This window comes from Salvelinus alpinus, chromosome 21 (genome assembly GCF_045679555.1).
Source record: "Salvelinus alpinus chromosome 21, SLU_Salpinus.1, whole genome shotgun sequence".
In the NCBI taxonomy this organism is placed as follows: domain Eukaryota; kingdom Metazoa; phylum Chordata; class Actinopteri; order Salmoniformes; family Salmonidae; genus Salvelinus; species Salvelinus alpinus.
In genome coordinates this window covers 3,068,264-3,081,634 of record NC_092106.1, presented here as the reverse complement: position 1 = coordinate 3,081,634, position 13,371 = coordinate 3,068,264, and the positions used below count along the sequence as shown (strand labels likewise).

At 42.7% G+C, this 13,371-nt stretch overlaps 1 protein-coding gene across 4 annotated transcripts in view; it reads right to left on the bottom strand.

Annotated features, from left to right (window-relative positions):
- LOC139547631 (NADPH--cytochrome P450 reductase-like) overlaps positions 1-13,033 on the bottom strand; it is a 33,495-nt gene extending 20,462 nt beyond the window's left edge. The window contains exons 1-3 of one of the 4 annotated variants that reach the window (XM_071356599.1): positions 1,169-3,727; positions 507-966; positions 204-360 (exon numbers count right to left, since the gene is read on the bottom strand). In XM_071356599.1, coding sequence (XP_071212700.1) covers positions 204-360; positions 507-567 — 218 coding nt within the window. In that variant the 5' untranslated portion in view covers positions 568-966; positions 1,169-3,727. Of the gene's footprint in view, positions 1-203; positions 361-506; positions 967-1,168; positions 3,728-8,118; positions 8,307-12,905 lie in introns of those variants that run through there. The other 3 variants (XM_071356600.1, XM_071356602.1, XM_071356601.1) reach the window with 3 other exon arrangements.
- Positions 13,034-13,371: the final 338 nt, after the last annotated feature.

The window sequence follows — 13,371 nt, the reverse complement described above, 5'->3', positions numbered from 1 at the left end:
TGTAGCCCACAGCCATTTGGCATAGCCACATCAGGACCTAAGATAAGGACAACTCAGAGTATGCTATTCTTTTCTTCTGAAATAAACACAATTTTCTTCATATCATGCTTCTTTAGACTTCTCTAAAATAAATAATGGATTCATTGTGAAGATGTAGGCTATATTACATGGATTTATGGAGAAGCCTCTCGACAGCTGCCTACCCATGGGACAGAAGAAGCTTCTTACAGAAACCCCAAAGCTCAGGGTACGATTTGGCTGAGGAAGCCATACAGGAACACATCCAGCCTCGTCTCTGTGGGCCGGAAAGAGAGGAAGTGCTTACTTTTGGCCTCAAGGGATAGGAAGTTCCCACATTACCTGTAACAAAACAGTTGAAAAGAAATAAGTGAAAACTATTATTTAGATGAATCATTAGATTACATCAGACATATAGTTGTGTATACATTTGGTAATAAATCCAGAACAAAACCTCTTCCAGAACTATTCTATTAAACTGTTCCTACCAGCAGAGACACCTCCTGACAACTGCTTGTCGAGCAGAAACTTATGCACAAGACTGCTCATCCTTTCCTGACACCAGTCTGGGTCGGAGTATATGACAGTGCGGTCCAAACACACCAGCCGTCTTATGGTGGGGTATTTCAGGGGGCTCTTGTCCTGCACTTTCTTTTGGATGTTTGACAGTCTTCATGCAGTCCCTCCTAAACTCTCCTTACTGTTTTTTCTCAGCAGGGACAGTGGGCTTTAAATAGTGCTGAATGACATAATACAATAGAAAACTATCCTCACCATAATTTGATAGAAAGTAATACTTTAAATTCTCACATTACCTTGAGGACTGACTCGACATAAGCTTGGGTGCCAACTTCCTTCGGGGCTGGGCCAATTATTTGTCAGAGACACCCAGTCTGATCATCTGCAATGTCCTGGAGGAGCTCCCTCTTGACAGAACGCCTCAGCAGACTATGCCAACAGGAAAACTCAAAATGTAATGCAAATACCATTTTAACCACATTCGTCATTAAATGCATGTATATTTCCAAAACTCTTATCCTTATCATCACCTCCATCATAAGCTTCATTTCATCAATAGTATAATCAGTGACAAGAGATTTAATCAAAACGGCAATATCAAATTGTGCACTGCTATAATGTAAATCATTACCATTATCAACTCTTTGCAGTGGAGTGGCATCACTGGCTCGTCAATCTGGTACTTGGTCAAAAAGGGACTGAAAGTCCTGGAGACAACCATGAAGAACTGCAGTTTGACCCAAGATGAGCTGATCTTGCTGAGCTGTTTCTGTGTCAAAACGACTCTGTTCCAGGGGTTGGGAGTGATGCGAGCGGTGTAGTCAGCCTGTAACGTTAGCCGTCTACCGTAGTTTCAAGTCAACCTCCGTTACCACTTCACCACAGCCAATCTCTGCTAGCTAACAGATTAACGCACAAGCCGTGTTGAAAGAAAATATGCCAACAGTCAAGAGTGACTCACTGACCTCTGTTCGCTGCAGGAACGTTACAGGCTGACTACACCGCTCGCATCGCCTGCGCGAAGTGTTGCAAAATAAATTTAGAAATCTATATTATTCAATTATTGTACCAACACTGCTCGCGCGCGCCAACGAGCGTCTGCGTTGCCAAGGGCTAAAATAGAAGTCAGTTCTATTTGAGACGCAGATTGCGCTGCAAATCCTGCCGCCTCTCCCATCTCCTCATTGGTTTATAGAAGTAGGTACCCACGTGCCATCTCATCATTGGTTATACCCATGTGGGAAAGACAAACGAGGTCAGTGGCGGTAATGCACCTAATTTATGAAAGTTGCCAATTGCAATATAAAGTCGAGAGAAAAAAAAGCCTGGAAGGAAGAGAGATGACTAGAAATGATTCGGTTGACCGTTTTATGTGTGGATTAATTGGCGGAGTAGAGGATCTTGTTATTTTACCTGAAATGCACAACTCAATGTTTATATCCCAGGACAAATTAGCTAGCAACAGCAAGCTAGCTAAATAGGACCCACGGACAACCTGGTCTGGGCAGGTGTGATGTAGCTAATGTTTGTATGATGTTGTCGTTTGTATGTGTATGTTTTGTATAGTTTATAAAATCTTCCCAAAAAATGTAATATACTTCAGGAACGCTTATCATTCACAACTAGGAGCAGTGTGAGTCACCAATAGAAATGGGAAACATGCTTTTGTCCTCAAGCAAACTTAACCACACAGAATTAAAACAGATATCAACTGATCTAACCACTAAATCCTTGAACGGAGAAGAATCTGTTCATGTCACTCGCCAGGGGGCGATCAGAGGTTCTCAGAAGACATGAAAAAAAAAACAATGAAAGCACAAGCAGTAGACTTGGCTCACATGCGATGCCTGTGAGTTTCTTTGAATGAAATTCATTGAATAAGTCCAGATTTTTGGTACGAAGTTACATATTGACCTATCTACTGAGCTGTGAGCAAAGCTCAGGCCAAACCTCAGTCACTGATAAGATAAGTGAGAGGAAGGCGGGGCAAGCATGACAGCACAGGAGAAGCTACTCACGGAGAGGTGGCGGGGCCAGGAAAAGAAAACAAAGGTCGCTACTGGGCCCGGCTGGAACATTTAGTAAATTCCCCAGGCGCGTGAGCCTGTGGGTGCACTCTGCCACTCAGGCAGTTTTGGCTTACCCTTCACCTCTACTTGTAGCAATAAAATGTGATTGCACTGACTTATTACCTAATTAGAGGTAATAAGTGCACTGCCAATCACTTCCATTATTTTTGCATTCACACTATGGACTACACTCAACTTTAGACCACTGAGGTATATGAACACAGAGAAATTATTAATGTCCTCTTTCGTGAACAGTAACAATACAGTAAACAGGGCGAGGGCTTTACTTTGCCAAACAGCAGCTTAATCAATGCAAAAATAGAACTACCATTACAGCAATGTGTATTATTAAGTCCACATTATGGTATGTAAGCTACATTATAGCCCCTCCCTCAGAAAATACACACCAGCACTGTAAACTGTAGGGCTTTGACGAAACCAGTATTGTGATTTTTGGAGGGGGGGCATGGCAAAAATGAAAACACGAAGCAGAACAAACAAGTTGGTCCTTTAAAAACCTGCCATCTAAAATAGTGTGCTATAGCTTGAAAAATAAACGTGACTGGATGACAAAATAATGTTTGTTTTCAACATCAGAGCTATTTTCCTAAAGAAATGTAATCCGCTTCGTGATTTGTTTCCTTGCCACGATACTAACGAGGTGTACCCTAGTAAACCGATCTCTAAACCATGATGCATTGTGTGCTTCCAACCCTAAACATACAAGTATTACGTAACAAAAGGAACAACAAGCAGACAAGGATTTAGTTAGGCCCAGAGAGACAATAGTAATATAGTAGTAGCACTGTAGCGATCCTATTAAATTACTAGAGGGGCTATGTCATAAACCCTCAAAGTTACATAATGGCAGCCATAATGGTCAGGGAGAAATCTAAAACCAGTCTAATTGAAATGAATGTCAGTAGAGGTATAGGTGATGCATTTCCTGTTTTTTAATAACTCAGGAAAATAAAGGCATGCGATGACTATAATTCCATTACACAATTTGATACAACCTAACATATTGTCCTACAATTTACACAGGTTTTATACATATTTTCTGTACAAATAGCATCTAAAACAGTGTTTCCCAAACTCGGTCCTCGGGACACCAAAGGGTAGACATTTTGGTTTTTGCCCTAGCACTACACAGCTGATTCAAATAATCAACTAACCATCAAGCTTTGATTTGAAGCAGCTGTGTAGTGTTAGGGCAAAAACCAAAACATGCACCCCTTGGGATCCTGAGGACCGAGTTCGGGAAACGCTGCTCTAAAATATACAATATTATTCGAAAAGTATTCAGACCCCTTCTCTTTTACAAAATGTTGATCCGTTATAGCCTTATTCTAAAATGTATTAAATATATTTTTCCCCTAAATCTACACACAGTACCCCATAATAACGAAGCTAAAACAGGTTTAAAAATTTTAGCAAATTTATAAAAAATAAAACAAAATTCTTATTTACATAAGTATTCAGACACTTTGATATGAGACTTTAAAATTGAGCTCAGGTGCATCCTGTTCCCATTGATCATCCTTGAGATCTTTCTACAACTTCATAGGCTGTTTGGAACCACCAAGATTCTGCCTAGAGCTGGCCGCCTTGCCAAACTGAGCAATTGGGGGAGAAGGGCCTTGGTCAGGGAAGTGACCAAGAACCCGATGGTCACTCTGACAGAGCTCCAGAGTTCCTCTGTGGAAATGGGAGAACCTTCCAGAAGGACAACCATCTCTGCAGCACTCCACCAAATCAGGCTTTTATGGTAGAGTGGCCAGACGTAAGCCACTCCTCAGTAAAAGACACATGACAGCCCGTTTGGAGTGTGCAAAAGGGCACCTAAAAGACTCTCAGAAACAAGAGAAACACGTGTGACGTCTGAAGGAAATCTGGCACCATCCCTACAGTGAAGCACGGTGGTGGCAGGGACTGGGAGACGAGTCAGGATTGAGGGAAAGATGAACGGAGCAAAATATAGTGTGATCCTTGCCTGCTCCAGAGCGCTCAGAACCTCAGACTGGGGCAAAAGTTCCCCTTCCAACAGGACAACGACCCTAAGTGTACAACCAAAGCAATGCAAGAGTGGCTTAGGGACAAGTTTCTGAATGTCCTTGAATGGCCCAGCCAGAGCCCAGACTTCAACCTGCTCGAACCTCTCTGGAGAGAGGTGACAATAGCCGTGCAGGGACTCCCGAGTAGCCCAGTGGTCTAAGGCACTGCATCGCAGTTGCTAGCTGTGCCACTAGAGATCCTGGTTCGAGTCTAGGCGGCCGCGACCGGAAGACCCATGGGACGGCGCACAATTGGCCCAGCGACATCCGGGTTAGGGGAGGGTTTGGCCAGCAGGGATGTCCTTGTCCCATCGCGCTCTAGTGACTCCTGTGGCGGACCAGGCGCAACGCACGCTGACACGTTTGCCAGGTGAAAAGTGTTTCCGACACATTGGTGTGGCTGGCTTCCAGGTTAAGCGGGCATTGTGTCAAGAAGCAGTGCGGCTTGGTTGGGTCGTGTTTTGGAGGCCGCATAGCTCTCAACCTTCGCCTCTCCAGAGTACGTACGGCAGTTGCAGCGATGAGACAAGACTGTACCTACCAATTGGATACAAAGAAATTGGGCAGAAAAACAGCTAAAAAATACAAATAAAATAGCCGTGCAGCGACGCTCTCCATCCAACATGACAGAGCTTGAGAGGATCTGTAGAGAAGAATTGGAGAAACTCCCCAAATACAGATGTGCCAAGTGTCATACCCAAGAAGACCTGAGACTAATTGGTGCTTCAATAAAGTACTGAGTAAAGGGTCTGAATACTAATGAAAAATGTGATATCAGCTTTTTATTTTTAATAAATCTGCAAAAATGTGTAAAAACCTGTTTTTACTTCGTCATTATGGGATATTGTGTGTAGAGTGATGAAGGCAATTTTTTAAAATCAATTTTAGAATAAGGTTGTAACGTAACAAAATGTGTAAAAAGTCAAGAGGTCTGAATAGTTTCCGATAGCACTGTAAACAGCACATAAATGTCTGATTTTGTTTTCTTGGAAAGTTGTGAATGCTACAGAATTACTTGATACAATATCAGTACTTGTTACATTGACAACTTGTTTACAAGGTGTATAGGGGATGTTGTTCCCACTGACGATTAAAACCTATCCAAACCAAAAACTGTGGATAGATGGCAGCATAACTCAAAGCGTTAACCACCACATTTAACCACGGCAAGTTGACTGGCATTATGGTTGAGTATAAACAGTCCAGTCATACAGTCCAGTAAGCCACCAAACAGGCAAAACGCCAGTACCAGAGACAAAGTGGAGTTGCAAATCAACGGCTTAAACACGAGGCGTATGTGGCAGGGACTCCAGACAATCGTGGATAATAAAGAGAAAACCAGCCACGTCGCTGACACCGACGTCTTGCTCCAGGACAAGCTAAACACTTACGCCCGCTTTGAGAGAAACAGTGCAGGCCACCACAGCTCCCGTAGACTGCGAGCTCTCGTTCTCCGTGGCCGACGGGAATAAGACATTTGTGTCTTAACCCTCACAAGGCTGCTGGACCAGACAGCATCTCTAGCCGCGTCCTCAGAGCCTGCGCAAACATATTCAAATCTCTCCCTATCCCAGTCTGATGTCCCCACTTGCATCAAGATGTAAACCATTGTTCCTGTACCCAAGAAAGCTAAGGTAACTGAACTAAATGACTATCGACCCGTAGCATTCACTAGCCTCTCAAAGCACTTCATGATGACTAGTGAAGGATCGTATCAGCTCCACCTTACTAGACACCCTAGACCCACTGCAATTTGCATACCGCCCCAATAGATCCACGGATGACGCAATCGCCATCGCACTGCCCTATCCCACCTGGATAAGACGAATACTGATGTAAGAATGCTGTTCATTGACTACAGGTCAGCCTTCAACTCCATAGTACCCTCCAAGATCATCATTAATCTCAGGGCCTGGGTCTCTGAACCCCGCCCTGTGCAACTGGGTCCTGGACTTCCTCACGAGCCACCTCCAGGTTGTGAAGGTAGGCAACAACACCTACTCTGCTGATCATTTATTTCAGTTACTTTCACAACAACATCCCCTACCTAGGAAAGGGCTGAAAATAGTAATATGTAGCCTTAGAAATAAAAAAAACTTGCTAACAACCGATAACATTCATGAACTCAGGACCCTGTCTTTCAAAGAGAGTTAGTAAAAATCCAAATAACTTTGCAGATCTTCATTGGAAAGGGTTTAAACACTGTTTCCCATGCATGTTCAATGAACCATAAACAATTAATGAACATGCACCTGTGGAATGGTCGTGAAGACACAAACAGCTTACAGACGGTAGGCAATTACGGTCACAGTTATAAAAACTTAGGACACTAAAGAGGCCTTTCTACTGACTCTGAAAAACATCAAAAGAAAGATGCCCAGGGTCCCTGCTCATCTGCGTGAACGTGCCTTAGGCATGCTGCAAGGAGGCATGAGGACTGCAGATGTGGCCAGGTCAATAAATTGCAATGTCCGTACTGTGAGACGCCTAAGACAGCGCTACAGGGAGACAGGACGGACAGCTGATCGTTCTCACAGTGGCAGACCAAGTGTAACAACACCTGCACAGGATCGGTACATCCGAGCATCACACCTGCGGGACAGGTACAGAATGGCAACAACAACTGCCTGAGTTACACCAGGAACGCACAATCCCTCCATCAGTGCTCAGACTGTCCGCAATAGGCTGAGAGGCTAGACTGAGGGCTTGTAGGCCTGTTGTATTGGAGTGGCCATCACAAAGCCCTGACATCAATCCCATAGAACATTTGTGGGCAAAACTGAAAAAGCATGTGCAAGCACCGAGGCCTACAAACCTGACTCAGTTACACCAGCTCTGTCAGGAGGAATGGGCCAAAATTCACCTAACTTATTGTGGGAAGTTTGTGGAAGGCTACCCGAAACGTTTGACACAAGTAAAACAATTTAAAAGGCAATGCTACCAAATACTAATTGAGTGTATGTTAGCTTCTGACCCCCTGGGAATGTGATGAAAGAAATAAAAGCTGAAATAAGTAATTCTCTACTATTATTCTGACATTTCACATTCTTAAAACAAAGTGGTGATCCTAACTGACCTAAAAAAGGGCATTTTTACTAGGATTAAATGTCAGGAATTGTGAAAAACTGAGTTGAAATGTATTTGGCTAAGGTGTATGTAAACTTCCGACTTCAACTGTAAATACTACACATTCATTGTTTTACACTATCTTTTCATAGCACTGGCAAACCATGATCGACCAACTCCCTGACCAACATGGCTGACCTTTGGACCAGCATAAGAAGGTTCATGTCCATTCTTGTAATTCAATGAGTAACACAGTAATAATACTGTAATTGTGCTCTTAACGCTATGGTTAGGCCCTTGTGACTTATTTCAACACCAATACTAGGTGGATTTGGTGAGAGATGTACAGCAAGCACCTGGTGTGCATTTAGCACACAACGAGCGGTACTCACGGTTGGTCGAGCTTCTTGAACTCGGGGATGGGCTCGGCCTTCTTGCGGGACATGAACCAGTAGATGATGAGGCCGGCGATGAGGGTGAAGAGGAAGATGTCCAGGTTACTGAAGAGAGGCTCTTCCTCCTCCATGGCCTCCGGCTGGGTGCTGCTCTCCGATTCCATGTCCGGCATCGTCACACAGGGCTGCCAGGACAACCAGACAGGGCAAGAGGTTAGAGGCCAGGAGTAGTGCTGTCCAACTAAAAAAGATCTTTGTCGACCGAAAGTCTGTTCTTTCGACCAATCGATCGGTCAAAGTTTTAAACATGTATTTTTCCATATAGACACACCCTATGTTTTTTAATAAAATCAACTATATGCATTGAGCTTAACTGATGCTTTAAGCGCACTGTTTGATGAAATAAGACAACAAAAAAAGTCAGATAGCAAGAAAAAAAAAAGAAGAAAAAATGACCATACTGCTCCCACTCCTACTGGCTTTTGCAGTCACTGACATTACTCTTGAAGTTGCCGGTAATAGGCTACACGAGGAGTCGGCAACCTTTCTCATGTGGAATGCCAATTTATCTTACCATTTCTACTGATCTGCGTGCCAGTTACGATTAAGCCAGGGAGTGCTTGGGGATAAAAAAAAAAAGAGGAAGCAGCCTGCACAAAAGGGCAGAGAACGGAAAGGGAAGCGTGTGTTATGAAGAGTGTGAGAAGAGAGAAATATCTGTCTGATTAGCTGATTGGCTAAGGACCCAAGTTTTTGGATTACCCCTGGAGAACGGATTGTGAAATGGTTGATGAATTCCCCCAATGTGCAAAAATCCCTAATAAAACATTTGCATTCTAAACGAAGCAAAAAAAAGAAATGTCCCTTTTTCAGGACCCTGTCTTCCAAAGATAGTTCGTAAAAATTCAAATAACTTCACAGATCTTCATTGTAAAGGATTTAAACAGTTTGCCATGCTTGTTCAATGAACCATAAACAATTAATGAACATGCACATGTGGAACGGTCGTTAAGACAAACAGTTTACAGACGGTAGGCAATTACGGTCACAGTTATGAAAACTTAGGACCTTTCTACTGACTCTGAAAAACACCAAAATAAAGAACGTGCCTTAGGCATGCTGTAATGACCCATGAGGACTGCAGATGTGGCCAGGGCAATAAATTGCAATGTCCGTACTGTGAGGCGCCTAAGACAGCGCTACAGGGAGACAGGACGGGCAGCTGATCGTCCTCGCAGTGGCAGACCACGTGTAACACCTACACAGGATCGGTACATCCGAACATCACACCTGCGGGACAGGTACAGGATGGCAACAGCAACTGCCCGAGTTACACCAGGAATGCACAATCCCTCCATCAGTGCTCAGACTGTCCGCAATAGGCTGAGAGAGGCTGGACTGAGGGCTTGTAGGTCTGTTGTAAGGCAGGTCCTCACCAGACATCACCGGCAACAACGTCACCTATGGGCACAAACCCACCGTCGCTGGACCAGACAGGACAAGCAAAAAGTGCTCTTCACTGACGAGTCGCGGTTTTGTCTCACCAGGGGTGATGGTCGGATTCGCATTTATCGCCGAAGGAATGAGCGTTACACCTAGGCCTGTACTCTGGAGCGGGATCGATTTGGAGGTGGAGGGTCCGTCATGGTCTGGGGTGGTGTGTCACAGCATCATCGGACAGAGCTTGTTGTCATTGCAGGCAATCTCAAAGCTGTGCGTTACAGGGAAGATATCCTCCTCCCTCATGTGGTATCCTTCCTGCATGCTCATCCTGACATGACCCTCCAGCATGACAATGCCACCAGCCATACTGCTCGTTCTGTGCGTGATTTCCTGCAAGACAGGAATGTCAGTGTTCTGCCATGGCCAGCGAAGAGCCCGGATCTCAATCCCATTGAGCACGTCTGGAACCTGTTGGATCGGAGGGTGAGGGCTAGGGCCATTCCCCCCAGAAATGTCAGGGAACTTGCAGGTGCCTTGGTGGAAGAGTGGGGTAACATCTCACAGCAAGACCTGGCAAATCTGGTGAAGTCCATGAGGAAGAGATGCACTGCATTACTTAATGCAGCTGGTGGCCACAACAGATACTGACTGTTGACCCCCCCCCCTACATGTCTGTGGAACTTGCTCAGTTTCAACTTGCTCAGTCTCAGTTGTTGAATCTTATGTTCATACAAATATTTACACATGTTAAGTTTGCTGCAAATAAACACAGTTGACAGTGAGAGGACGTTTCTTTTTTTCTGAGTTTAGTTTGTATAAAGTGTATAAAGTTTAAACATGGCTCTGGGCTAATGGCCTGTCGAGATTTCTAACTTTATAATGAAACATGAAGAATAAATGCTAAGTTGTAAGAGCAGGGTTATTGTTGTTGACAGCCTATGCTGATTAATGTTTAGCAATTCACATGTAATGCCCACGTCTGCCAGAGTGCAACAGGTCACAGGAGTTCATATCATGCCTCTTTCCTTATCTTGAGGTTCATGAGCTACCATATCGCTCATTTATTAACTTTGGACAAAATAGACAAATTAAAACAGCCATCAAACAATATACCTAATAAAACAATGCCTCAATTTATTATTACACTAATAACAAGAGACAGGAACTAAGTTCAGTTTAGCCCAGGAACTACTCTAAAGGAGCTTACCATTACTCCCTAAGGTCCAAGGACTTTATATGTTATTTTCAGAGTGGCTCTGGCAGCCAAATACTCCATCTAAACGTGAATCGATGCTCAAATTGCGATACGGTTATAGAAACACAAAGCCCTTTACTTTCATATCACATCAAAATAATTTCGCTAATGTAAAAAAATACACGGTTTTAACCGGCTTTAATCATCACAGTTGCAGTAACAGTATTTTTCAATGACAACACGTTTCTGGCGGACTTCTTCAGTTACACACAGGTATTTAGAGCATGCTAGATAGCTAATTAGCACGGTCTTTTGTCTTCCGTAAACACGCGCTGTAACAGAGATATGGCCGTGTGGGAACACTAACCCTATAAAAGGTGTATCAATTAAACCTTGTTAAAAAAAAATTCTAGCTGGTATGAAAGATAAAGAAAATTCTTATGCATCCAAAACCATACCTCAAGCGATGTGTCTCAATGTTCAAACAGAGCGTCGGGGTTCTTAACAAAACATCCCCGTTCAGAAGACGCCTTCATCTAATGACTTGTGTAATGGAACAGAGTAATGATCAAGAGCTACATTCAGTCAAGCGATGCCCAGAGATCTTTTTTTTAAATATAATTGCTTGAAAAAATGTGTAGCTTGGCTGCTGAGGCAAGGATACCCCTAGCTCCGCTAAAACCATTTACAACTTTGTGCTGTTTTCAAGGGATTGTTAAATATTTGGTTTTAATATCATGACTTCTTCAAGAGCATAGTCAGAAGTACACATTGCCGATTATTGCAAAAGTAGTTTCATCAAGGTTATACAGCCAGTACCTGCCTGATGTTCACGGTCAGTCAACATCAATTGATAAAGTAATTTCAGATACGTGAGGGTAGCCCAACCATTTGGCATGTAGCTAGCTATGCAAACAACGTGTCATTTAGCTTGCTTCATCAGAGATTAGGCTTTTATTTATTTATTTTAAAGCTTGTCATCGGCAAGTCCTCATCCTAGTAAAGTGGTCAGTCAGACTTCTGTCAATACCACTATAGATGGCAAGCAAATCAAACAATATTTGGATATAGCCATCTAACTAACCCTATTGACGTGATGTTATTAGCTAGCTAGCCAATTTAATGTGGTCAGTCGAATAGACGTGGTCCATCAATCAATCAATCAATGTAGCCTAGCTATCATGTCTGTCAGCCGCAATCGTGATTAAACACTTAAAACCCATGTTGAAAAGGGGATAATGTCAGGCAGGCCTACGTTGGTTGGATAAAAAAAAGTACATTAGGTCTACTTATCACTATGTTTAGCCAACTGTACAACGTTTCTACAGGTAGCTTCCAAAGTAAACATTATCAAGTATCGTTAATAGTAACATTACATCGGCAAATGCGCCCTTCTGCTGCTTGACAGGCAGAGCGCACAAAGGGTTGGAAAGTAACCTAAACCACCTCATCAGGTATCACTTCTTCACTTATTTTATCACTCAAATATCAAATTTATGGTGGCCAATATTGAGAGATATCGTCAGGCTACCCTCACGTATCTAAAATTGTGATCAATTGATGTTTACTGATCATGAAAAGCATCCAGTTAACTTACTTGCTGTATAATCGGACATTTGTCGTTCTGACTATGCTCTACAAGTGATGATATTACAACCAAATACTGTTGTTAACATGTATTTAACAATGCCTTAAAAAGGCACGCAGTTTTATTGATAACGACCAATATAACTTCGAATAGAGCTTGACCACGACATTAGCAATCAAACATCAAATCATACAACTACTAGCTGACTCTCCAAAGAAAGTGACAAGTGGCAAAGCTGTTAACTAAAAACAGGGTTTGGTATATCAGTAAGTGAACTAGCTTAAACTAAATAGCAAGCTATAGAAATGAATATTTAGCCATTGGCTAGAAGCTAACGTTAGCTGTACTTGCTGAAAAGTTTGTTAGTTGTACTTCCTTGACAGTTGGCTAGGTTATGTAGCAAGCCTTGTCGAGCTAGCTAAGTTTGAATGAAATTTGATTAGAAATTAGCTTTATTACAATCCATTCTCATGACATTAATCCTCAGTACTGCCAGAGAAACAGCACTTCAGTATATTAAACATTTCCACATCGCTAGACTTTCAGTTAGCTACTTACCTTCCAGTCTTCACTGTCAACAAAAAGCACAACACAATGCAGAAACTTCACGCAATGCTATGACTCTGAAGGACTAAACCAAACCAGTTTTCTCAAGGGGTGTAGTATTTCCTACTCAAGAGTGGACATACACGTCACGACAGGCTATCTGTAGTCAAGGTCAGATCACTTGTACAGAAAGACATCAAATAATCACCCATTCTCTTTGTCTAACAATTCAATTAACTATGCTTAGTTACTTATTAAAAACGATTTTCTTAGTATCTCACTTTGCAGAATACACATTTTAAGAAATGGACTAGTCCATAAAGACGTTACCCAATGACTTTGTAACCGTAATAATAAATCACAGATCACAGTGCAGTGGTCCAGGGGTCAAGGTTATGTATCCACCGAATAGTACAAAGTGTCTTCACATCTCTGAAGCAAGTTACCTTCAGTCATATTGAAAGATTAGTGTGTATTT